The sequence below is a fragment of the Rana temporaria genome, chromosome 2 (genome assembly GCF_905171775.1).
Source record: "Rana temporaria chromosome 2, aRanTem1.1, whole genome shotgun sequence".
In the NCBI taxonomy this organism is placed as follows: domain Eukaryota; kingdom Metazoa; phylum Chordata; class Amphibia; order Anura; family Ranidae; genus Rana; species Rana temporaria.
In genome coordinates, this window is record NC_053490.1 from 95,658,542 (window position 1) to 95,686,095 (window position 27,554).

Sequence of the window (27,554 nt, forward strand, 5' to 3'; positions counted from 1 at the left end):
GAAGGCGGCGGAAGACAGCAAAGAAGAGCGGGCTGCGCCGCCGTTAGTAATAGAGCTAAAACGAAGATAGTGGTGGCCAGCCCTGAAGAAGGCGGCACCGGAGAGCGAGCGGGAGAAGAACCAGGGAGCGCCGAGATGACAGCAGAGAGCGGAAAAGATGGAAGAAGACCCCCCGGAGAGTGGAGAAGACCCCCGGAGAGCAGAGAAGACCCCCGGAGCTGACTAATTATTTTAAAACCCTGTGTTGTGTTTATTTTATTGACATTTTTTTTACAGGTGAATGGGTAGGGGTACGATGTACCCCATATTCATTCACCTAGGGTGGGGGGGCCGGTATCTGGGGCCCCTTATTAAAGGGGGCTCCCAGATTCCGATCAGTCCCCCGCCCGAAGACACAGACAACCAACGGCCAGGGTTGTCGGGAAGAGGCACAGTCCTTATCAACATGGGGACAGGGTGCTTTGGGGTGGGGGGGGCCGCAGGGCGCCCCCCTGCCCCAGAGGACCCAACCCCCCCCCCCCCCCATGTTGAGGGCATGCGGCCTGGTATGGCTCGGGGGGGGGGGGGCGCTCGCTCGTCCCAACACTTTTCTGAACGCCCGGGCAGAGTGCTTGTATACAGGTCTGGTATGGATTGTGGGGGGACCCCCACAACGTTTTTCTGGCGTAGGGGGTTCTCCTTACAATCCATACCAGACTTAAGGGCCTGGTATGCCCCCTGGGGGGGAACCCATGCCGTTTTTTTTATTTAAAATTTGGCGTAGAGTTCGCCCTCATGATTCATACCAAACGCCGCGGCTAGAATTGGCGGGAATACAAGTCGGATCCCCGTCGCTTCTATGACGGCTTTTTCCCCAACGCGGCGAGCCGGCTCGGCTCTGGCTCCTGCGATGGGGCACGTAGGTGGTCAATCTCAACGAGAAAGGGAGCGAGATTGACACAATAGCACGGTCACCTACTGTATGAAGGTTAGCAAGTTGGTAAGCATTTAAATTTGCCACTTAAACACAGGGTGCCTCTACGTATGGAGGTGAAGGGGTTTTTGAGAATGTGTTTAAGATTCAATTACAAAAACACATTTTGCAAATGTAAAAAATAAATAAAAATTAAATGATGCTTTAACAAAAAGCAGCAGAGAAAGTGAAGACGCACTAGGCATGAGTGGTTTTGACTTCATCGCTTCCTAAACTGTGATCATTATAAACAGATATGTGATTGCTGCAAAAAAAATAAACTCACGTTTATTAAAATAGTAGTAGGGAAACTTACCTTACGTGGTAATGCTAAGAATTCATCTTTCAACTTTCTTAATTTTGTCACACTGACTCTGCAAACATTGCCAAAATCCACATAACTAATGTCAACATCTTCAGCACTGTGTAATCCTAAAGATGTAAGGAAAAAACAAAAAAAAAAAAGATTATTCTACTATATGTATACTCGGGCGTTACATGGTTACATAGTAGATGAGGTTGAAAAAAAGACACAAGTCCAACCTATGTGTGTGTTTATATGTCAGTATTACCTAGCATGTCCCTGTATGTTGTGGTCGTTCAGGTGCTTATCTAACAGTTTCTTGAAACCATCTATGCCCCCCTGCTGAAACCACCGCCTGTGGATGGGAATTCCACATCCTTGCTGCTCTTACAATAGGGAACCCTCTACGTAGTTTAAGGTTAAACCAGTGTTTTTCGTATTCCCTTTGTAACTCACACACTTTTAATGAGTGTCTTCCAGGGTAATGAATGGATCAACCTCATGACCGGGTATGAAACCGATTAGGAAAAGGGTGATCAAACTGATACTCAATTACGTTAATTTTTTCAGAAATTAGGACGTATTTTGGAAAATAAATCTGCTCTTTTCTGGCATGTAAAATCTTTTGATCGTTATTTAAGGGAATCCATTAACCCGTTCGGGTTACGCATTCAAATTCTTCCTAATGTAGAACATATCAGTCGAGAATGTAAAAAAGGAAGGAAGGAGAACTTAAAGACCTGTTCTAGAGAAATTATGCTTATCCTGACAAGGGAGTACAACAAGCAAATTGACTCCCTTGATAAAGATATTAATAATTTGGAACTGGCACTGATACCCTTCAAAGATCATGGGCTTTTCTCCAAACTACAATCCAAACTAAAAGATAATTTATCTATTCACAATAAGAATATCCTTAGGGCTCTTTCACACGGAGCGGACCGTTTCTGGGTACGCTCCTCGTGTCCGCCAGAGCTCAGCGGGGATCCCCGCTGAGCTGTCGGCGGATAGGGCGGTCCCCGCACACAGTGCAGGGACCGCCCTGTCTCTGGTCCGCTGTCCCCTATGGGGGACCGGATGCAGACGGACCGTCTGTCCGTCTGCATCCGGTCCGTCCCGCCGAACGGAAGAAAAATAGGGTTTCTTCCGTTCGGGAAAGCGGATCCCGACTGACGCGGACGCTAGCGGATGCTCCATCCGCTAACGGACGCGATCCCATAGGGATTCATTACAAGTCCGTTAACGGACTTGTAATGAGCGGACGAACGGTCCGCTAGTGTGAAAGGACCCTAAATCAACTTTTGCAGAGATCAAGCTACCTTTTCAGAGAGACATGCTTATAAATGGCAGACCAACAATACACAAACAGCTAAAAAATGTTATCCAACTAGAGACTCTAAATCGAACCCCATTCAAGATCACAGGATCAAACTCAGGGCCAAAAGGAAAGGGAATCTCCCAAAAAGGAAGAACTAGACAAAAAAGAAGTAGGTTCTTTGGAACAAAAAAACAAACACATGCTGATGTCATTGACACCAGTAAAAATTTAGAAATTCTAATTCTCCTTTCCAGACAAACATTGAACCAAATATTACAGTGGGAGAATCTGATTTTCCCATCTCCCAATGTTCAGTACCTCGTAAAACCAGTCTAACAAAGACTTTAAACTCAACACGGGGGATTGGGAGCTCCCCAAGAACAATGAAGGAAGGGAAAGGTATGGATCAATTTGTAATGTGGAGCCAACCAGATCAGCAAGTGTCATAAATCTTTCATCTCATTTACTACCTCAGAAACCAACCTTCTGTCACAAGGTTTAAAGCGGGGGTTCCGCAGATTTTTTTTTTTTTTTTTTTTAATCCTTCTGCCGCTCTTACCTTCGAATTAGCACCCTCGTCTCCCAGTCTTTCAGCCTGCAGCATTTCATTTGTCCCGAAAAGGAGAGGTTTTAAAATCCCGAGATGGACGTTTCCATCTTTACTGTGGGCATTGTGAAGCCCAGCAGCTTGTCCTTCCGGGATATGGTGAATGCTGACGTCCCAGTATTCACCGCTCTATCCCTCGCATGTGCAGTGTTGACGGCGAGCGTCGCCGTCAACACTGCACTGTTGCCATCATAACGGCCGGTGTAGGTCACGTGACCCGCGAGATATCGCAGGATTTCAGCACAGCGCGTCTCCTGGGATTCTCCTCACTCACTCCCAGGAGACATATCGCTGGTCGGGAGAAAATTGAATACACGCCCACTCCCGCGGGGAAACACTGATTGACGGGAGAGAAAATGCTGGATAAATAAGGTAAAGACGGCGATAAAAATAAAAAAAAACGGATTGGGTATTATCGATCGGTATTGTTTTAAGTCAGCCAAACTTGAAATTTAGGGTGAACCTCCGCTTTAAGTTTAAATCCAATCTTTTGATTTAGGAAACCCTCAACTAAGTTCCCCTCTCCCAATATTAACCCAACTGTGGCCATTTTTCTCAAACAAACTATTAATGACAATTGCAAATGACCACTCAAAAACTTCCTCCACAAAATTTAACTAGAGACGAAAATCAGTCTCTTGAAGATTTGTGTAAAACAAATCTATTGTGATCAAGGGCTCTGACAAAGGTGGGAATGTTGTTCTAATGGACAACTTCCACTATAGAGCAATGTGTCAAAAAATTCTCGATAATCGATCTTGGTAAAAACCTATTTCAGCCAATCTATTTGATAGATTAAAAAAATAGGATTTTTTGTACTCACCGTACAATCCTTTCATCTAAGTCCATGGACGGACACAGCTCCTTAAATCTTGACAAGTGGGTTATGTTCCCTGTTTACAGGAGAGGACTAGGCAGAAACATATTAGATAATTAAATACATGTTACATTAACCACTTCCCGACCGCCGCATGTAGATATACGTCGGCAGAATGGCACGTACAGGCACATTGGCGTACCAGTACGTCCCTGCCTAGACGTGGGTCGGGGGTCCGATCGGGACACCCCCCGCTACATGCGGCGGTCGGATTCCCGCGGGGAGCGATCTGGGACGACGGCGCGGCTATTCGTTTATAGCCACTCCGTCGCGATCGCTCCCCGGAGCTGAAGAACGGGAAGAGCCGTATGTAAACACGGCTTCCCATGTGCTTCACTGTGGCGCTGCATCGATCGAGTGATCCCTTTTATAGGGAGACGCGATCGATGACGTCAGTCCTACAGCCACACCCCCCTACAGTTGTAAACACACACTAGGTGAACACTAAATGCTACAGCGCCCCCTGTGGTTAACTCCCAAACTGCAACTGTCATTTTCACAATAAACAATGCAATTTAAATGCATTTTTTTGCTGTGAAAATGACAATGGTCCCAAAAATGTGTTAAAATTGTCCGCCATAATGTCGCAGTCATGAAAAAAAGCGCTGATCGCCGCCATTAGTAGTAAAAAAAAATTATAAAAATGCAATAAAACTATCCCCTATTTTGTAAACGCTATAAATTTTGCGCAAACCAATCGATAAACGCTTATTGCGATATTTTTTACCAAAAATAGGTAGAAGAATACGTATCGGCCTAAACTGAGGAAAAACATTTTTTTTTATATGTTTTTGGGGGATATTTATTATAGCAAAAAGTAAAAAATATTGCATTTTTTTCAAAATTGATGCTCTATTTGTTTATAGAGCAAAAAAAACAAAAAAAAACGCAGAGGTGATCAAATACCACCAAAAGAAATCTCTATTTGTGTGGAAAAAAGGACGACAATTTTGTTTGGGAGCCACGTAGCACGACCGCGCAATTTTATGTTAAAGCGACGCAGTGCCGAATTGTAAAAACACCTTGGGTCATGTAGCAGCATATTGGTCCGGTCCTTAAAGGGTTAACAGAGTTGAACAGCCCCGCCTAGGGGGCGGTACCTCCAGACATAACCCTCCTCACTGCAGCATGCAGCCTCAGTTCGTAACAAGCAGTACAAACCTAAAAAGGAGGGGTGGGTGCTGTGTCCGTCCATGGACTCAAAAAATACGTTTTTTACGGTGAGTACATAAAATCCATTTCTCTGACTTCATGGACGGACACAGCAGCATTGACCTTAGGGTTATATACCTTCCTTCTAGAAGAGACTAGGCAGAAAAAACAGCACTTTAAGTGTTAAAAACACTTCTCTCAGTACAGCACCTCCCAGGGGGCGTGTCCCCCGGGTACATCCCACTCTCTGGAACATCCAGCCTCCGTTCGTAGACAAGCAGTACAAACGAGGGGTGGGTGCTGTGTCCGTCCATGAACTCAGAGAAATGGATTTTACGGTGAGTACAAAAATCCTATTTTCTCTTCCGCTCATGGACGGACACAGCAGCATTGACCTTAGGGATGTCCCCAAGCAGTGTCCAAAATTTTTGAGGGGTGGGAAAAAACACTGCAAACCAAGCTTCACCCCAAACAAACCAGAGTTCCTCAACGGAGGAACTTCAACCTTAACCACTTGCTTACTGGGCACATATACCCCCCTCCTGCCCAGGTGAAATTTCAGCTTTCGGCACTGCGTCGCTTTAACAAACAATTGCGCGGTCATGCGATGTGGCTCCCAAACAAAATTGACGCCTTTTTTTCCCCACAAATAGAGCTTTCTTTTGGTGGTATTGGATTGCCTGTGCAGTTTTAATTTTTTGCGCTATAAACAAAAAAGAGCGACAATTTTGAAAAAAATACAATATTTTTTACTTGTTGCTATAATAAATATCCCAATTTTTTTTCTCAGTTACGTTTTCTTCTACATATTTTTGTTAAAAAAAAAAAAATCGCAATAAGCGACTGGTTTGCGCAAAAGTTATAGCGCCTACAAAATAGGGGACAGAATTATTATTTTTTATTTTTACTAGAAATGGCGGCGATCTGCGATTTTTATTGGGACTGCGACGTTATGGCGGACACATCGGACACTTTTGACACATTTTTGGCGCCATTCACATTTATACTGCGATCAGTGCTATAAATATGCACTAATTACAGTATAAATGTGACTGGCATTGAAGGGGTTAACACTAGGGGGTGAGGAAGGGGTTAAATGTGTGTCCTATATAGTGTTCTAACTGTAGGTGGAGGGGGGTGACTGGGGGGGGGGGGTGACCGATCTGTGTCCATATGTACAAGGGACATAGATCGGTCTCCTCTCCAGAGACAGCACCGCTGTCTGTGTAAAACGGCAATGCGAGATGATCTCATATGTTTACATATGAGACCATCTCTCAATGGCCGCACAGATCGCCTAGCAAACGGCCACTCTGATTGGTTGTTCGCGGCGATCTGTAATTGGCTGTGTCCAAGGGACACGGCCAGCACAGAAGTTCCCCGCTGCACGCTCTGAAACGCGCGCGGGGAACGCGCAAAGGGGTGGACATCAATTGACGTCCACTTGGCTTTTCAGGTCCGCGCTGTAGCCGTCATTCGACTATAGCGCGGACCCCTAGTGGTTAAACAGCCGCCTGTAAAACCTGCGGCCAAAGGAGGCATCCGAAGATGCACTCACATCCACCTTGTAACATTTTGAGAAGGTGTGGATTGACGACCAGGTAGCCGCCCTACATACCTGTAATACAGACGCTTGATGGCGAAAAGCCCAAGAGGCACCAATCGCCCTGGTCGAATGCGCCTTGACCTGAAAGGGAGGCGCCCGCCCCTTTAGGGCATAGGCCTGGAGCACGACCTGTCTGATCCACCTAGAAATGGTGGCCGACGAGACCGCCAGACGTTTCTTAGGACTAGTCACCGACACGAACAGTGAGTCCGACTTCCGAAACGGAGCCATAGCCGACAAGTACACCCGTAGGGCCCAAACCACGTCCAAGGAATGCAAAGTGGTCTCCTTTGGGTTTCTCGGCCGAGGACATAAGGATGGCAAAACCATGTCCTCAATGTGAAAAGCCGAAACAACCTTTGGAAGAAATGATGGCTGCGGCCGCAGCACCACTTTATCCTCATGGATGACCAAGTAAGGAGCCTTGCAAGACAAGGCCGCCAGTTCAGATACTCGTCTGAACAAAGTAATTGCCACGAGAAAAACAACCTTCTGGGACAGAGTCAACAAAGGAATCTTTTGAATGTACTCAAACGGAGCTTCTTGAAGCGCCGAAAGAACTAACTTCAAGTCCCATGGAGGCAGTGGAGGACACACAGGAGGGGCCACATGCCGGACCCCCTGCACAAATGTACGCACCAAAGAGTGCGCCGCCAAGGGTCGCTGAAAGTAAACAGCTAGAGCCGAGATTTGACTCTTAACCGTACTTAAGGCGAGAGCCTGATCCACTCCACGCTTCAAAAACAGCAGAATCTGGGACATCACGTATGTACGGGGGTGCCACTTCATCTCTTCACACACAGAGATATAGGCCTTCCACGTACGATGGTAAATCTTTCGTTAAGTAGACTTTCGTGCTCGTAGCATGGTAGAGATCACCAAGTCCGACAGACCTCGGTCCTTCAACACCTGGCTCTAAACAGCCACGCCGTCAAAGCCAGCGACTGCAAAGCAGGGTGAAAGATAGGACCTTGCAACATAAGGTCTTCTCTCAGGGGTAGACGCCAGGAACGTCTGCCACCAGACGCACCAGGTCGCGTACCAGGGACGGTGCGGCCAATCCGGGGCGATCAGGATTGTTGGTATCCCCTCGGCTTCCACCCTGCGCAGCAGGCGAGGAAGAAGCTGAAGGAGAGGGAAGGCGTATATTAGGCGATAGTGACCCCAAGGCGCCACCAGCGCGTCCGCCCACGGGTCCCTTGACCTGGTCACAAATCTTGACACCTTCCGATTGAGACGCTAGAAGGTCCACGTCTGGAGTGCCCCATTTTTGGCACAGACTCTGAAACACCTCCGGGTGTAGCGACCATTCTCCTTGGTCTAGCTTTTGGCGACTTAGATAGTCGGCTTGCCAATTCAGTACACCGCCGACAGAGCTGGAACGCAACTTTCGGCCCACCGGAGGATGTGCGTGACTTCCGTCGCTGTAGCCGAGCTTCGTGTGTCCCCTTGATGATTGACGAATGCCACAGCTGTGGCGTTGTCGGATTGGACTCTGAACGGTCGGCCCTGCAGACCCAGAGACCACTTGGAGAGACACAACTTGATTGCTCGGAGCTCCAGTACATTGATTGGAAGGCGGGACTCCTCCTGAGACCAGCGCCCCCGGGCTGACAGGACACCCCAGACACCCCCCCAGCCGGAGAGGCTGGCATCCGTCGAGATCACTGTCCAGTGACACGAGAGAAACGATTTCCCGGTCCGGAGTACCGGAGACATCAGCCACCACACTAGGGAGGACTTGGTCAGTCGACTTACCTGAATCTGGTAATCCAGAGATGAAGGAAGTTTGTTCCAACGTGACAGAATCTCTTTCTGTAAGACTCGAGTGTGGAATTGGGCATACGGAACTGCCTCGAAAGAGGCCACCATCAGACCCAGCACTCTCATGCAAAAGCGAAGCGATGCCCATTTCTGGGTATTCAACCGCTGCACCGCAGACAGCAGTGTCTGTAGTTTTTCCGTTTTGAGGAAAACTCTCGCCTCTGAGGAGTCCAGGACTAACCCCAGGTATTCCAGCCATTGAGACGGTACCAGTACTGACTTTTGGGTATTCAATAGCCAACCGAATTCTCGGAGGGCCTGACAGGCGATAGACACGTCCTCTTCTAATTCTGAGCTTGAAGAAGCTCTCAGAAGAAGGTCGTCCAGGTATCCTACGATAGCGATCCCGCGCTGCCTCAGCAGGGCCAGAATCGGAGCAAGCACCTTGGTGAAAACCCGTGGTGCCGAGGCCAGGCCGAATGGGAGGGCCACAAATTGAAAATGGTCCTCTCTGACCGCAAAACGCAGAAATCTCTGGTGTTTTGCGCATATGGGGATATGCAAGTACGCATCCTTGATATCCAAGGATGCTAGAAGTCCCCCTGATGGAGCACTGCTACTACTGAGCGAATCGATTCCATCCTGAATTTTTGCACCTTTACAAAACAATTGAGGGCATTGAGGTCCAGAATTGGACGAACCCCTTCTTTCTTGGGGACTACAAACAGATTGGAGTAAAACCCCTGAAACCGTTCCGTTGAGGGAACCGGTACAACCACTCCCCTGACCAGCAGATCCTGGACAGCCCCTGACAGATCCTTCCGGCGATCCGGAGGTCGGAGGGAAAAAATCTGTTTGGTGGGCAAGAGAGAAACTATCTTGTACCCCGAGGAAACTACTTTGCAGACCCAACGGTCGGAAAGAAGAGACCTTCACCGAGCCGCAAATTTGCAAAGTCAGCCCCCCACCCGAGATGCGGGCAGGGGCAGGCCTTCATGCAGAGGCAGGCTTGTCCGCAGGCTTGTTGGGCCTGTGGTACCAGGGGCGCTTTTGCCCTTCAGCGGGCGCCTTGGCACCCTGAAAACTTTTTCCTGACGCACTTGGTGGGCGAAAAAAAACGCTTGGGGGTAGTAAAGGAGGGCCCTTGCTTACGGCGAGGCTCCTTACCCTTTCCAGATTGCGGGAGCAGAGTGCTCTTAGCGCCTGTGGCATCCTTTATGATGTCATCCAGGAATGCCCCAAAAAGCCATTCACCCTTAAAAGGGTAAATCCACCAAGGCCTTCTTAGAAGACTGGTCCACAGACCAACACTTCAGTCACACAAGGCGGCGTAGTACAACCGCGTAGGCGGAGGCCCTGGAGAGCAAAGGAAATGTATCCAGAGCCGACTCACAGACAAACTTTAGGCCCTGCACCAACTGGTCGGCCAGGTCCACACAGGTCTCAGAAGCATTCTACGCCTCCAGCTCCTGCAGCAAAGATTTTTCCCGTTCGATAAGTGTCTGCGACACCAGAGCCCCGGCCTAAACCGTTCTCACCGCCGACCCCACCACTGTGAACACGGAGCGGGCCACAGCCTCGGTTCTCCTATATGCAGGGTCCTTAAAGGCAGGAGCCCCTTCCACAGGTAACGTGGTAGCCTTGTTCAGTCTGGACAAAGGGGGGTCCACTTACGGAGGAGATACCCACTTTTTTAGGAAATCCTCCTCAAAAACGAAAACATACCGCAAAGTATTTTGGAACAGCAAAAACTTTCTGTGACCGATCCCATTCCTTGTACAACAATTTGTCCAGATATGGAACACAAGGAAACACTTTCGCGGTTTGGGGTGGCTTGCTGTACCCAAAAGGGACCGGCATATCTGATGCCTCCGCCAAATCCTCAAGTGTCTTAGTATCCCACACCGCAGTGATAAGAGCTTCATCAAATTCCTTATCATGCGCTGACCCTCAAGCAGTCAGAGAGAGAAAATAATAATTCCCTGCAAGGTAATGTCATAATGTGCTAGTATGCATTGAATAGTAGCATATTATGATAGACTTACCTTCGACTGAAGCACTCCAGCTCCGCAATGTCTTCCCCAGTCTTCCATCTGAGTTTGTGGGCTTCGTTTACATGGGTGGCCATGGGCGTGTTTACGGCACGGGCTCTGAAGGTCCGGCACTGGAAGCCGGACCTTCAAAGTGCATGCACCAGTCAATACCTCCTAAACTGAACAAGTTTGGAAGATATTCACAGTACCTACCGGTAAGCATTATTATGGGCTTATCTATAGGTACAAGTGGTGTAACAGTTTACAACAAATTTAACCACTTAAGGACCAGAAGGATTTTTGTGATACGGCACTGCGTCTCTTTAACTGACAATTGTGTGGTCGTGTGATGCTGTGCCCAAACAAAATGTATGTCATTTTTTCCCCCACAAATAGAGCTTTCTTTTGCTGGTATGTAATCACCTCAGTGGTTTTTTGAGCTATAAATAAAAAAAAAGCCTGACAATTTTGAGGAAAACAATTATCGTTACTTTTTGCTATAATAAATGTCCTATTTCCCCTCCCCCTCAGTTTAGGTCAATACGCATTCTTCTACATATTAAAAAAAACAAAAAACGTAAAAGCGTATATAGATAGGTTTGCGCAAAATTGTAAAATTGACATTTATACAGCGTTTAGAGGTAAAAATAGCCACTATTACTGTATAAATGTAATTGGCAGGGAAGGGGTTAACACTGGTGGGAGGATATTCAAGGTTAAATGTGTGTCCTTGGGAGTGTTTCTAACTGTGGGGGGATGAACTGCCTGGAGGAGACAGATCGCTGTTGATAATCAGTATGAACAGATCTGTCTCCTTTCTCCTGACAGTTCTGTCCCTCTCAGAAGAAATTGCAGGTGACCGGCGGACATTGCAGCCTCCGGGGATGTGTATCGTCTCAGTCGTCGCGCACCCCCTAGTGGTCTTAAACGGCCGACGTACAGCTACGGCGATTCGCCCAGGGGAGCCAACCTGACGCAGCATAACAACGGCGGCTGGTTATTAACTGGTTAAAGGAGATTATATTATGCATGCGTACGCACATATGGGAGATTTTGTGTGAAAATATTGTACAGCTGCTAGGATACCAGGGTGAAGATCTACAAATAGCAGAGACAGGTTAGAAAAATTTTGGTCCACTTATCTGCTCAACTGGGGTTTGCAGTTCTTTTGATATTTAAAGGGATGTTCCAGCCTTTTTTTAAGTTTATTAAAAGTCAGCAGCTACAAAAAGTGTAGCTGCTGGCTTTTAATAAACAGACACTTATCTGCACCACGGTTCCAGCGATGCGCAGGCCGGAGGGCTTCAGCTCTTCCTCTCCACCCCCCCCGGCAGGCGTCTTCATTCCTAGTGTGGGCACCCGGCAGTGACAGCTTTCGGCTTCACGGCCAGGCACCCACTGCGCATGCGCGAGCGGCACTGCGCATGCGCGAGCGGTGCCGTCCGATTGGACAGGCGTTTGCCTACAGGGAGGGGCTGCAATAAGGCGATTAAGCTATTCGCCTTACCAGCCCCTCGGCGGAAGGAGGAAGTGGGACAGGAAGTCCCACTTCTCCTGAAGCCCCCACTCCCCCCCCCAAAAAAAATTACATGCCAAATGTGGCATGTAAGGGGGCAAGGAGTGGGTTAAGTGGAAGTTCCATTTTTAGTTGGAACTCTGCTTTAATGCACCTGCAGAAAAATGAACAGATCAGTTGAGTATGAAAACCTTACCAACGATTTCAGCTCGGTACCACTGCTCATCGTTGTCTCCATCCCCATCAAACTTGGCAACACATGCTTGACCAATTACTGGGTACTCAATTATCCAGTCATCTATATCTTCATTGTTATAGACATCTTGGATCTTGCGGACTACCTTAATATATTCGGATCCACCAATCTGAAAAAGTTTATTAAAAAAGCATTTGATCCTGTAGTTCATTTCACTTCCATAAATCCAAAGCTCTCTGAGCCTTGTAAAAGTGGCTCCTGAAAGCACATCACCAGACACTTGTTGCAAAAAGATGTCTCAGTCTGACAAGTGTTTGGGCACATATGAAAATGAATGCGTAAGTTAAAGTGGTTGTAAAGGCAGAAAAGTTTTTTTTTTTATCTTAATGCATTCTATCTCCCCCATATATTTACCTGAGCCCCATCTCTGTCCAGGGATGTTGCAGAAGTGTATTGGCTTGACCTCCCTCATCATTGGCTGAGACAGCAGCGTGGCGCTATAGGCTCACACTGCTGTCAAAGTCATTCAGCCAATAAGAAAGGGGACGGGCCGGGCCGCAGCTCTGTGTATGAACGGACACATGGAGCTGCATCTCAGCTTGGACGTGCCCCATAGCAAGCTGCTTGCTGTGAGGGTACTCAACAGGAGGGAGGGGCCAGGATCACCGGAGCAGGGAAGTATAACATGTTTGTTATTTTTAAACGGGAAACAAAGGGGGGGGAGACTTTGGTGTCACTTTAACCACTTAAGCCCCAGACCAATTTGTTGCTAAATGACGGGCCACTTTTTGTGATTCGGCACTGCAGCGCTTTAACTGACAATTGCGCGATCATGCAAGGTGGTTCCCAAACAAAATTGACATCCTTTTTTCCCACAAATACAGCTTTCTTTTGGTGGCATTTGATCACCTCTGCGGTTTTTATTATTTGCGCTATAAACAAAAAGAGAGCAACAATTTGGAAAAAAAATGCAGTATTGTTTTACTGTTTGCTATAATAAATATCCCCAAAAAAGCTATAAAAAAAATAGGATTTTTATACTCCCCATAAAATCCTTTTCTCTGAGTTCATAAACTGACACATCCTTAACCACTTGACCACCAGGCCTATTCTGGCACTTCTCTCCTTCATGTGAAAATCACAATTTTTTTGCTAGAAAATTAATCAGAACCCCCAAACATTATATATTTTTTTTTAGCAGACATCCTAGGGAATAAAATGGCAGTCATTGCAATACTTTTTGTCACACCGTATTTGCGCAGCGGTCTTACAAGCGCACTTTTTTTGGATAAAAATCACTTTTTTGAATTAAAAAATAAGACAACAATACATTTTGCCCAATTTTTTTATATGTTGTGAAAGATAATGTTACGCCGAGTAAAATGATACCCAACATGTCACGCTTAAAAATTGCGCCCGCTGCAGAGTAGGTCTAGGGCTAGAATTATTGCTCTCACTCTAACGATCGCGGCGATACCTCACTTGTGTGGTTTGAATACCGTTTTCATATGCGGGCGCTACTCGCGTATGCGTTTGCTTCTGCGCGCGAGCTCGTCGGGATGGGGCGCTTTAAAACATTTTTTTTTGGTTTTCTTATTTATTTTTATTTAGTTTTAGAATTTTTTACACTGAAATAAAAAAAAAAATAAAATTGATCACTTTTATTCCTATTACAAGGAATGTAAACATCCCTTGTAATAGAAAAAAGCATGACAGGTCCTCTTAAATATGAGATCTGGGGTCAAAAAGACCTCAGATCTCATATTTAGACTTAAATGCAAAAAAAATAAAAATGTCATTTTTTCAAATGTTTCTTTAAGAGGCTGGGCGGGACTGACGTTTTGACGTCACTTCCGCCCAGCAGAGCTATGAGGACGGGTGAAGGAGATTTCTCCTTCAGTCCCGTCCCCGCTCAGCTGCCGGACACATCCGATCCCCTCCGCCGCTACCGACGGCTCTCCGACGGCTCCGGTAAGCGGCGGAGGGCGCGGGAGAGCGGTGGGAGGGGGGGGGCCCCTCTCCCGCCACCGATAACGGCGATCTCGCGGCGAATCCGCCGCGGAGACCGCCGTTATCGTGTACACCACCGCCCCCTGAAAAGATGAATATCTCGGTTGTGGCAGCAGCTGCTGCCGTTATCGAGATATTCAACTTTAAAAACAGGACGTCTTTTTGACATGGGGCGGTGGTCAAGTGGTTAATCTTGGCAAAGTGGGTATTAGCCTTCCTTTAGGAGCGACTAGGCAGAATGTGTTAACATCAAAGCTGAACAGCCCCGCCCAGGGGGCAGTCCTACTGGCTATATCCCCTCAGCCTGCATTCAGCAGCTCAGTTTGTCAAAAGCAGTACAAACTTGAAGGTTTTTTTCTCTCTTTTTTTTTTAACCAATCAGTGGCCAGGCTAAGCGGCGAAGAGGATCTCGAAACCACGCATGGGACTTTCAAGGGGTCAGGTAATTATAAGGGGGGTACAATGGAAGAAAAGCTGCGCAACTAATGTGAATACTATGGTGATGTTGATACAAAGTAAAATATCATTTAAATAGAACAAATCTTTGGCCCATACATGAGATAATATATCCCATTAAAGCGGTGGTTCCCCCTAAAACTAATTTCTAACAATAGATTCGTAAGACCCGTTACACTGCGGGTAGGCTGGCTTTTTTTTTTTTTTTTTTTCGTACATACCGAGATCTCCCCGTCTCGTCCCTAGGCGGTGGGCGGAACTAGTTGATTGACGTTCCTCGGACGGGCGCGTACGTGACGTCACAACTTTCCGAAAGAAGCCGAACGTCGCTGCGCATGCGCCGTATAGAGTCGGCTCTATACGGCGCATGCGCAGCGACGTTCGGCTTCTTTCGGAAAGTCGTGACGTCACGTACGCGCCCGTCCGAGGAACGTCAATCAACTAGGAACGCCCACCGACAAGGAACGAGACGGGGAGATATCGGTATGTACTAAAAAAAAAAAAAAAAAAAGCCAGCCTACCCGCAGTGTAACGGGTCTTACGAATCTATTGTTAGCAATGTGTTTTAGGGGGAACCACCCCTTTAATTATGAATGATAATTAATCAAACGTGTAAAAGTCTATTGTTCAAAAAAACAACAAAATATGCATCTGATGGTGTTTTGATAGTAGAAAAATTCCATGCAAGACCCTCGGAAAAGTGCATGGATAGACAGGACACCTCCACCTTTCAATCACACTGTCCCTTACCAGAAGGGAAGATCCCAACTAGAGATCTTCTGACAGCAGATGGCTTACTCCCCAGCCAGGGGGTTGCGTGGCAGGATATCCAAGAGCCATTTGCACACTTTCCAACAGAGCAGCAGGGAATGGTTGGAAAGTGTGCAGAGATCGTGCTGAGACTGGAGCTCAGCTTGTAAGATTTCAATCAACATTGATTATCGGTCCACTGTGGGAGAAGTCTTGGCTCTTGGATATCCTGCCACGCAAACCCCCTGGCTGGGGAGTAAGCCATCTGCTGTCAGAAGATCTCTAGTTGGGATCTTCCCTTCTGGTAAGGGACAGTGTGATTGAAAGGTGGAGGTGTCCTGTCTATCCATGCACTTTTCTGAGGTTCTTGCATTTTTGATGTCACTATCTGCTTGAATGGGAAAAGGAATTTTTCTACTATCAAAACACCATCAGATGCATATTTTGTTGTTTTTTAATAAACTCTTACACGTTTGATTCATTATCATTCATACATAATGGGATATTTTATCTCATGTATGGGCCAAAGATTTGTTCTATTTAAATGATATTTTACTTTGTATCAACATCACCATAGTATTCACATTAGTTGCGCAGCTATTTTTCCATTGTACTAGTCTGTTTGTGGGTATCTCACATTTTAAGCTGCTTGCATTTATCTATCTAAATCCACTTAGACAGCGCAGTATTTTCACATTTTTTCACCAAGTATAAGGGGGGCCAGCAGCATCAGATGTTTTTTCTTTCAAATATTTTTATTGGTTTCCATCAAATACATCAGTACAGCAGTAACAGAGTATAAAGGAATATACAGTACAAAAACAACAATGGAGATTCTTAAAGCGTGCAATTATAGGTCACGCACTGCATAACATGGATATGTCCATACACAGAAATCTCAAACGATAGGTAAGGTGTTAACAAAACGCATTGTACTAATAAAGGGGGGGAAAGGGGCATGAGCACTGGAGGAGGGGAAGGGGTATGAGAGCATTGAGAATAAATCAGTACATTCATAGGGTATATCAGCGGTTCCATTTGCTACTATACCAAACCTGCCATGGGTTCCAAAGGTTCAGTATGGTAGAGCAAGAGTGCTTCCTACGCGCCAGGGTGATTTCGTAGGTGTAATGGGTTTGTACCAGTCCCACTATGTCTGATATTGTTGGGACAGTCTGAGGCCTTGTACTCACGGCCAGACATGTCCGATGAAAACGGTCTGCAGACCGTTTCCATCGGACATGTCTGCTCGAGGACTGCCCGGGGACTTCTGTTCGATGGCCGTACACACCATCGAACAGAGGTCCGCGCGTAAACAATACGTGGGGCGTGTCCGCGGTGTCGCCGCGCCGATGACGGGGTGTCGCCGCGACAATGACGCGGCGACGTGGGCGGCCTGCCTTTAAAAGGCTTCCACGCATGCGTCAATGTTATTCGACGCATGCGAGGGATGGCGGGCGGCAGGACATGTACGGTAGGTCTGTACAGACGACCGTACATGTCCGGGCGGACAGGTTTCCATCTGTCCGATCCGCCCGAAAATGGTCCGATCGGGCCTACACACGGCCAAACATGTTTGCTGAAACTGGTCCGCGGACCAGTTTCAGCAGACATGTTTGGTCGTGAGTACGGGGCCTTAGACCTCCAGTTTCTAGCAATCAAGAGTCTTGTTGCCAATAGGGCGTGGGAAGTCACCAGTCTCAGGGGAGGGGGTATGTTGTCTATTGTCAGATTAAGGACGGCCAGTTGGGGGGTGAGTGAAATGGGAAGGCCAAGTATGTCCTGTAGCATCGACTCCACCGATGACCATAGTGGCTGTATGCATGGGCAGGTCCAGAATATGTGAAGAAGAGTGTCAGGGTCGCTGCAATCTCTCCAACACTTGTGGGAAGTGTGAGGGTGAAATCTAGCTAATCTAGCCGGAGGCAGGTACCATCTCATTAATAATTTTTGTGAAAGTTCCCATAGGGAGGTACAGGAAGTATATTTGCAAACAGATCGAATTGCCGTTTGCCATTGGTGGTCAGAGAATCGGGTTAGGAAGTCAGTCGGTGAGCGGTTTGGATTTTTGGAAGGAGTTTTTTTCTTGTAGGGTCGAGTAAATTAAGGAGGTGCCTTTGGTCTGTCTCTTAGCAGAAAAAAGGTAGTGCCACAGTTTCGTGGGTATGGAACCTTCCAGAGACAGATAAGCTTTAAGGCAATGCTGTAGTCTATAATACGTAAAGTAGTCTGAAGCGGGAGCGTGGAGGGTCTGCTGGACATGGAGAAAGGATGCGTTGGTCACTAAGGGGCGTAGTTCGTGAACGTGGGTAATCCTTCTAGTCAGCCAGGTAGGGATGTGTAGGTCAGGAGTCAACAGTTTGAGCATCTCAATAGGTACAGGGATAGGTTTGGTTGGGAGAGTCGTCCACTTGGAAGAATGGAGTGTTTTCCAAACTTTGATAGAAGCCTGAATGGAAGGGGAGTATAGGCAGAGTTGAGGGGTTTTGGCGGTCGTGATCACCATCCAGTGAATGGGAAGGAACGATTCCACGGCCAGAAGTGCCGGTGATTTCAGCCACCAAACCAGGGAGGTCCTGACCAGGTGGCTCACCAGGATTCGACAATCCAGGGAAGATGGGCACTTGTCCCCTCCAGACAAAATTTCCTTCTGTAACACTCGCGTGTGAAATTGCACACATGGTACCGCCGCGAAGGAGGCCACCATGAGGCACAGGACTCGCATGCAAAAGCGGAGTGACGACCATCTTTAGGATGTCAACTGCCGCACCGCAGGGTCTACAACTTCTCCACAGGGAGAAACACTTTTGCCCCTAAGCAGTCCAGAATCAAACCCAGATACACTAGGCGTTGAGTCGGTACCATTTCTGACTTCTGAGTGTTCAGCACCCAAAGTGTCGGAGGGTTTGACAGGTTATAGAAACGCTCACCTCAAATTCTGAGCTTAAAGGGGTTGTAAAGGTAAAAGTTTTTTTACCTTAATGCATCCTATGCATTAAGGTAAAAAAACATCTGACAGAAGAGGACGGGGGCACATTCTAGCCCCGTTTTCCCACGCGCTGCTTCCACCTTGGCAACAAAGGCATCTAGGATAGGAGAAAAAGGCGTCTGCTTCTGATGCTATGCTGACCCACGCGCCTGACACGGACTGCCAGGCAAGGTACAGTAACCCACCATCCTAACTGCGGCAGAGACAAGGACTCAACCCCCTGGAACAGTAGTACGGCTGCCGTCCGCTACCCGGTAGAGCTGCTTCCTTGTCAGCTATACAGTCTGACAAGTCTGCAGCGAGTGTCTGTAGGTTTGCGCCGCTTAAATGCTGTCTGATCAGTGGAAACATGGCCTCCGAGTGGCCGATAGAGGCAAAACAATGCTGCGGGCCACAAAAACATGCCCACCGAGCGTAGATAGAGCAAGGATCACAAGAAAAATGGCCACAGAGCGCCCGCTAGAGGTCGAACACAGCGTGGACCACAAGAACATGGCCGCCGGTGCAGATAGAAGCAAACAGCATGGATCACAGCAAAAAAATGGCCGCCGACAGCATGGAGCAGGACACACGTAAACAATTCTCCTTATGGCAGCTCATTCATCTTATTTAGTGGACGTACCTGCACAGTTCCCCACACCCAGTCGGAAGTTGAACGAAGATCACAGAAACAAACAAAAAATATATATTTGAAATAAACCTCCAGGCCTATGGGCCGAAGGTAGCCATGTCTTCTCCTTGGCTAGGCAGAAAAAAAAACGGGAGCTGCTGAATGCAGGCTGAGGGGATATAGCCAGTAGGACTGTCCCCTGGGCGGGGCTGTTCAGCTTTGATGTTGTTAACACATTCAGCCTAGTCACTCCTAAAGGAAGGCCAATACCCACTTTGTTAAGATTAAGGCTGTGTCCGTCCATGAAGGAAAGAGAAAAATTTTTTCCTCAGGTAAGGCCGATACGTATTCTACATATTTTTGGTTTTAAATAATAAAAAAAAAAATCGCAATAAGCGTTTGATTGGTTTGCACAAAAGTTATAGCGTCTACAAAAAAGGGGGTAGGTTTATAGCATTTTTATAAAAAAATGTTTTTACTAGTAATGGTGGTGAACACCGATTTTTATCGTAACTGCGACATTATGGACATTATGGAGGACACATCGGATACTTGACACATTTTTGGGACCATTGTAATGTTTACAGCGATCAATTCTATAAAAATGCACTGATTACTGTGAAAATGACACTGGCCATGAAGGGGTTAACCACTAGGTGGCGCTGTAGGGGTTCAGTGTTCCCTAGGGAGTGGCTTGCTGTGACACGTCACTGATCGTTCTCCTGATGACAGGGAACACGATCAGTGACAGTGTCACTAGGCAGAACGGAGAGATGTTGTGTTTACACTAACATCTCCCGTGAGACGATCGCGGGCAGGCTCACGGAGATCGTGTCCGAAACGACCGCTTCTTAAAGGGGACGTATATATAAATGTCCTTCTGCCTGCCTATGCAGACGTATATCTGCGTGTGCTGTTAATATACCTCAATATACCTGTGTGACTGCATGTGCCTATATTATTTGTATGTTTTAGCATTGTATATTAATCTGTGATTATGTATGTGTAATAGCATTAACATGATGAACAATGTGTTAAAAAAAAAAAAAAAACAGACCTTATATGTGAGAATTTTGAGGTTTAAGTGAATAGATGCGAGGTATTCATATGTGTGCATTAGGGTTGTCCCGATACCAGTATCGGTACCAAGCATTTGCCCGAGTACTTGTACTCAGGCAAATGCTCCCGATGCTTCACCCGATACTTGTACTGTCATCGGTGATCAGTGCGTGGGGAAGTTACAAGCACCCATCACCGCTGTATAGATTTAAAAGTAATTTCTCTGCTTCTCTCTTCCCCCCCCCCCAGCTTTCAGCTGCTTTAAAATCAGCGGTGATCCGTGCTTGCAACTCCCCCAAACACGATCCCCACTGACTGTCCCGTGTCCTCCTCCAGCCCCCCTCCGTTTTGCTGCAGTCTCCCTCCATGTCCCCCGCTGTGTTTCTCTCTCCCTCCCTGTCCCCCCCCCCCCGTGTTTCCCTCCGTGTACCCCCCGTGTTTCTCTCTCCCTCCGTGTATCCCTCCGTGTCCCCCGCCGTGTTTCTCTCTCCCTCCGTGTATCCCTCCATGTCCCCCCCTTGTTTATCTCTCCCTCCGTGCTCCTCCTCCACCCCCTGGAACTGTCAGGATGAAGAGCTGGGTAGGAGCTGGTAAATCCGGCTCCTTACTGCTCCGAAATGGACAGAGTCAGTGATCACTGACTCTGTCTATTCACATAACTGAAACATTGTAAACTGTGATTACAATGTTTCAGTTTATGAATGAAGAGAAGCGGCTGTCTTCACTCCATTAATTTTCAGCACAGCTGATGCTGCTGAGAAAGGCACTGGGGAACATGTGTCCCTAGTCCCTTTCTCTGTCTCAAAGGGGAGATGTCAGAGGTCTGTTAAGACCCCTGAAATCTCACCAAAGCCCCCCAACAGGGCTAAAAAATAAATAAATAAATAAAAGAATAAATAAAATTATTGTAGAAAATAAAAAAATACACACTGACACGGTCCACCCCCCCCCCCCCCCTTTAAAAAAAAGAAAGCATTATAAATAAAAAAATTAAAGCAAATTGTTAAAGATAAAAAAATAAAATAAAAAACTGACATGTCCCGCAGTCACATGAGATTAAAAAAAAAAGTATCGGTATTGGCGAGTACTTGTAAAAAAAGTATCGGTACATGTACTCGGCCTTAAAAAAGTGGTATCGGGACAACCCTAGTGTGCATAATTCTTCCGTCTCAAACCTTTCACACAGTTGTATACGTTGAGTTAAAACAAGAATGAAGTGCAGGAAAGCTGTGTTCCTGTGTGGCCTCCCATACCGCATTTCATCTGCACTGTCCTTTGTGAACGGCTTTGGGAATCATTGCAAATTTAATTACATGCAAAACGCAGGTCACAAACACAGTTGCCTGCACCGGATCGCATGGTACAAAAGCTGTGTAAATAGGGCAGAAATCGCACTGCACAAAACTGCATGTGAACCGCACAGCATTCCTGTGCAATTAACGTGCAGCTCCTAGTGTGAATAATCCCTAAGAGAAAAGAATGATGTTACACCCAACAGCCAGAGTCAAGCCTATTTGTTTCTACTTCAAAAATCAAAAGATTCAATCTGATTCATATGCAGGAACTGCGGACCCAGTTTCCCTTTGGTCCTGTTTCTACAGCTGAATCTCATGCCACGTACGTACAGACGGTCGTTTTATGTGATGTAAAAAAACTACGTTTTTTAAACTTCATTTTAAAAAACGACGTAGCATACACACCATTGTTTTTTCAAAATGCCCTAGCAAAGTGCATGGTGTGTACGCGGCATCAGAGTCTGCAATTCACATTATTAGGCTGTGTTGACATGGTCGTTTAACCACACTGTGAAATCCAATGGCAAGAATTTACTGGCTGTGTGAATGGTCACAATTAGGCCTTGTACACACCAGGGCTGTGGAGTCGGAGTCGGGGGAAATTTGGGGTACCTGGAGTCGGCAAACAATGCACCAACTCCGACTCCTACTAAATTTAGATTGGAATTTAAAAAAAAAGCAAGTTTAAATGTCCCAATTCACAAAAAGTTATAATTAATGACTTCTCTACTGTAAGACCAATGCATGCAGTGCCTCACGTAACCGCAAAACGAACACGTTAAGTGACCGTGAAGAAGCATTCTTTTCATGTGCTTCACTATATGGCATGAAACACACAATTAGGAGCTGCAATACTTATACTTTCCATAGTGTTGTGTTCTGCTTTTACAGGGAACGCAGCGTCCATGTGTAACCTAGCCTCTCACTGATAAGGGATTAAATAAATATGTTTTTTGCAGGACTAGAGAGTGAGACACTTGTATAAGTGAAGGGAATGGAGGGCCAATAGTCCAAGACTGAAGCTGTAAACCATTGGAAAAACTGCTGTCATTTAGCTAAGGCTATAAAAACTTGTAAACTCCGATTGTTAGCTTAAACTTTAAACATGACTATGGGATTCTCCTAGGAAAATCATGTTTTAGAATAAATGCCCCTTCCTGGATCCTCCCACTGCCCTATCTTCAGCAGCAGATTTGTTAAATCCTCTGGCGGATTTTGATCTGATGGCTTTACACACCATCAGATCAAAATCCCCGCGGAATACATCCGCGGTGACGTGGCCGCGACGATGACGCGGCGACGTGCGCGACCCTGGAAGGTAAATACTTCCACGCATGCGTCGAATCATTACGACGCATGCGAGGGATGGGATCGGACGGACTTATCCGGTGAGTCTATACAGACGACCGGATAAGTTCGCTGGACAGGTTTCAGGCGGATAGATTTCTTAGCGTGCTAAGAAATTTTTATCCGCTTGAAAACCGTTGGCTGGACAAATGTCCGCCTGAAAATGTCCGCTAGGCCGTACACACGACCGGATCTATCTGCTGGAACTGATCCGCGGATCAATCCCAGCGGATAGATCCGGTCGTGTGTACGGGGCCTTAGCAGTGGACACCAAAAGCCTGTAATTGTACAGGTTTGTCAGCTCTGCACACAGAGCTGTCAATCCCAGCCACAAGTATCAGCAATTCTTACTGCCAAGATTTGAAGCATTGCTAAACGAATTTGTAAACGTATCCTTAAACTATGCACTGAGACTATTACATTCTAAATTGAGATTCACAAATAAATTAGATCAGTAACTAACACAACATTTTACTTTTACAAACCATACAAAAATTAGTTTTTATGAAGTCAACGGTCCTATAATTTAGGAAGCCATAAACATACCACATTAATGTAGAAATCAGAGGGATCATTCACATGACAGGCAAGGACAACTTCTGTCATGTTCTTGGGAAACTCTGGATCTTTATAATGAGCAACAGCTGCATTTTCAAGTGAACCTTGAACTTCAGAGGGAAACCTAGAAAAATAATTGGGCAAAAGGCATTACAGTGTTGTATAACAAGAGAAAGAAAGCAACTGTTAGCTAGACAAAAAACATACAGTATCTCACAAAAGTGAGTACACCCCTAACAATTTTGTAAATATATTATAAATTTTCATTTGACAACACTGAAGAAATTACATTTGCTACAATGTAAAGTAGTGAGTGCACAGCTTGTACAACAGTGTGAATTTTCTGTCCTATCAAAATAACTCAACAGTAATTAATATCTAAACCGCTGGCAACAAAAAGGAGTACACCCTTTAAGTGAAAATGACCAAATTGGTCTTAATTAGCTATTTTTCATCCCCAGTGTCATGTGACTTGTTAGTGTTACAAGGTCTTATGTGTGAACGGGGAGCAGGTGTGTTAAATTTGGTGTCATCACTCGCTCATACTGGTCACTGGAAGTTCAACATAGCACCTCATCGCAAAGAACTCTGAGGATCTGAAAAACAGAATTATTGCTATAAAGATGGCCTAGGCTACAGGAAGATTGCCAAGACCCTGAAACTGAGCTGCAGCGTGGTGGCCAAGACCATACAACGGTTGAGGAGGACAGGTTCCACTCAGAACAGGCCTCGTCATGGTCAACCAAAAGAGGTTAAGTACACATGCTCAGCGTCATATTCAGAGGTTGTCTTTGGGAAATAGACATGAGTGATGCCAGTATTGCTGCAAAGGTTGAAGGGGTGGGCTGTCAGCCTGTCATTACTCAGACCATACGGCGCACACTACATCCAATTGGTCTGCATGGCTGTCGTCCCAGAAGGAAGCCTCTTCTAAAGAAGATGCACAAGAAAGCCCTCTAACAGTTTGCTGAAGACAAGCAGACTAAGGACATGGATTACTGCAACCATGTCCTGTGGTCTGATGAGTCCAAGATGAACTTATTTGGTTCAGATGGTGTCAAGCATGTGTGGCAGCAAACAGGTGAGGCGCACAAAGTCAAGCTTCTGTTACCTAAAGTCAAACATGGTTGTGGGAGCGTCATGGTATGGGGATGCATGAGTGCTGCCGCCACTGGGGAGCTACAGTTCGTTGAGGGAACCATGAATGCCAACATGTACTGTGACATACTGAAGCAGTCTTTGATCCCCCCCTTTGGAGACTGGGCCGCAGGGCAGTATTCCAACAGGATAACAACCCCAAACACACCTCTAAGACGACCACTGCCTTGCTAAAGAAGCTGAGGCTAAAAGGTGATGGACTGGCCAAGTATGTCATCATGGAGGGAAAGAGGACTCCAGTGGCAAAATCTGTGAAGCTCTAGTGAACTCCATGGCCAAGGCAGTGCTGGGAAATAATGGTGGCCAAAAAATATTGACACTTTGGGCCCAATTTGGTAATTTTCAATTAGGGGTGTACTCAATTTTGTTGCCAGCGGTTTAGACATTAATGGCTGTGTGTTGAGTTATTATGAGGGGACAGCAAATTTACACTGTTATACAAGCTGTACACTCACTACTTTACATTGTAGCAAAGTGTAATTTCTTCAGTGTTGCATGAAAAGAGATAATAAAATATTTACAAAAATATGGAGTGTACTCACTTTTGAAAGATACTGTATATGCACAAACATAATAGTGATTGATTTACTAAAGGCAAATAGACAGTGCACTTTGCAGGTGCAGTTGCATTCATGATGTATTTTCATTAGAGCTTAGCGTGGTGAAACTCTGCTAATTTCCATCATCCAATCATGTGCAAGCAAAAATGCTTTTTTTTCACCCTTGCACCAGATTAGGTATTTTTTACAGAGAAAAACTTCACCACATTCACTAAACCCTAATAGGTTTAATTGTTTTAGTGCTGACAGTAGGGGAAGAAAAAAAATTTAATTGCTGTAATCACCGTAAATATTGATTTAAAAAATAGTGCAATCAACTTCAAAAGTGCAATGTGCTATAAATAAGAAAAATGTATTAAGCACATATTTTTCACGTTCATCATATGTATTGTTGTTGAAATCTAGTTGTATTGTGTTGATGCAAACTTGTTATAGGTGTATACAGCTACATCACTAAACTGATCTCAAAATACCAACCAGATTGTTCATGTCATTCCTTCAAAGACCTCCAGCTCCACCTTCACCTTCACCTTCTCCCATGCTCACCTCCAGAGCGTTTACCGAGCCACTAGCATCCTTTGTAACTCCCTCCCCCAATCTGTGTTACCATCTTCTACTTTGTCGACGTTTAGGCTATCCCTGAAAACCATTCTCTTCAGAGATGCCTGTCCCGACTCCACTTAAAGGGGTTGTAAAGGTTTGTCTCCGCAGGAATGCAGTCCCAAGAGAGGGGGAAAGCACGCCGACTAACCTCCAGCCAGAACAGCTCGGATGATGGGGGCAAGCTTACTAAGGAGACACAGGCAGTGAAAAATTCAGACCAAAAAAAAAACATTTAGAAAGGAAATCAAAGGAAAAGGTAAGTGAACCAACAATGCACTAGCTTAAAGGAACCTATTTAGAAAATAAAAAACAAACCTCTACAACACCTTTAACAAGTGTTATGCCACCTTCACCATCAGCTCATCCCCTACAGTTATTAACTTTTGTGCCATTCCCTCTTAGATTGTAAGCTGTAACGAGCAATTCCTCCTGTATTGTAACTATACTGTCTACACCTGTGTTATTAAGCACTGAGAAAATTGTTGGCACTATATAAATCCTGTATAACAATGAAAAATAAAGAAATAAATAATAATCTGTTATAGGACATATCCAATTAAAAGAAATTGTTAAAAAAAAAAAATTCTTTAGAAATGTAGTCCATAATGTATTCCGCTACACATCTGGTAAAAAGAAAAAAAAACACAATGGCTCGGGTTTCACAAAGACTTACACCGACGTATCTCAATATACGCCGCGTAAGTGTAACTATGCGCCGTCGTATCTGTGTTGCCGTGCCCACAGAACTAGATACGCCTGAAATTAGGCTTCATCCGACCAACGTAAGTTTCCTACGCCGTCGTATCTTTGGCGCATATTTACGCTGGCCGCAAGGGGCGCTTCCATTGATTTACGATTCGAATATGCAAATGAGGGAGATACGCCGATTCACGAACGTACTTGCGCCGGGCGCATTCATATACGCGGTTTACGCAAGTCGTACGTCCAGGGTAACATTAAGCCTCCTAAAGCGGGGGTAAGTCATGTTAAGGGATGGACCAGGGAACAGCCGTCGTAATTTACGTCGTTTACGTAGTAGTAAGTGAATAGGGCTGGGCGTAGGTTACGTCACGTCGTAGGCAGTGATTCGACGTATCTTATGGAGTATTTTCAACGTGATTGTGAGCATGCGCACTGGGAAGCGTCCACGGGACGGCGCATGCGCCGTTCGTTCGGCCCATCATTTGCATGGGGTCACGGTTCATTTAAATGTATCACGCCCACCGTCCACCTACTTTGATTTAGGCGGGCTTACGCCGAATAATTTACGTTACGCTTGCGCAACGTAGATAGCTAGGGCCAGATTCACGAAAGAGATACGACGGCGTTTCTCCTCATACGCCGTCGTATCTCTGTTTCTATCTATGCGACTGATTCATAGAATCAGTTACACATAGATATCCATAAGATCTGACAGGTGTAATTGTTTTACACGGTCGGATCTTAGGATGCAGTACCGCGGCCGCAGCTGGGGTGAATTTGCGTCGTAAACCAGCGTCGGGTATGCAAATTAGGAGTTACCGCGATCCACAACGTATTTTCGCGTTCGCTACGTCGCCGCTAGTCTAGTTTCCCGTTGCAAAGTTAGTCGTTATTTGACCTGCCCTAACTTTAGTCAGCAATCGTATTGCTGTCTAAAGTATGGCCGTCGTTCCCGCGTCGAAATTTTAAATTTAACGTCGTTTGCGTAACACATCCGGGAATACGGAACTACGCTACACGCGTCGCCGTTCGAAAAAGTGACGGCACGGCGGGAGTTAGGAAACGGAGCATGCGCAGTAGGTCCGGTGCGGGAGCGCGCCTAATTTAAATGGCACACGCCCATTTGAATTGG

The 27,554-nt window shown here is 46.1% G+C and overlaps 1 protein-coding gene across 1 annotated transcript in view; it reads right to left on the reverse strand.

Moving 5' to 3' along the window:
- RNF17 (ring finger protein 17) overlaps positions 1 to 27,554 on the reverse strand; it is a 720,374-nt gene that overhangs the window by 390,844 nt on the left and 301,976 nt on the right. Inside the window, exons 17-19 of the mRNA XM_040339329.1 lie at positions 23,388 to 23,523; positions 12,326 to 12,494; positions 1,269 to 1,384 (exon numbers count right to left, since the gene is read on the reverse strand). Of these exons, the coding sequence (XP_040195263.1) occupies positions 1,269 to 1,384; positions 12,326 to 12,494; positions 23,388 to 23,523 (421 nt within the window). The remainder of the gene's footprint in view (positions 1 to 1,268; positions 1,385 to 12,325; positions 12,495 to 23,387; positions 23,524 to 27,554) is intronic.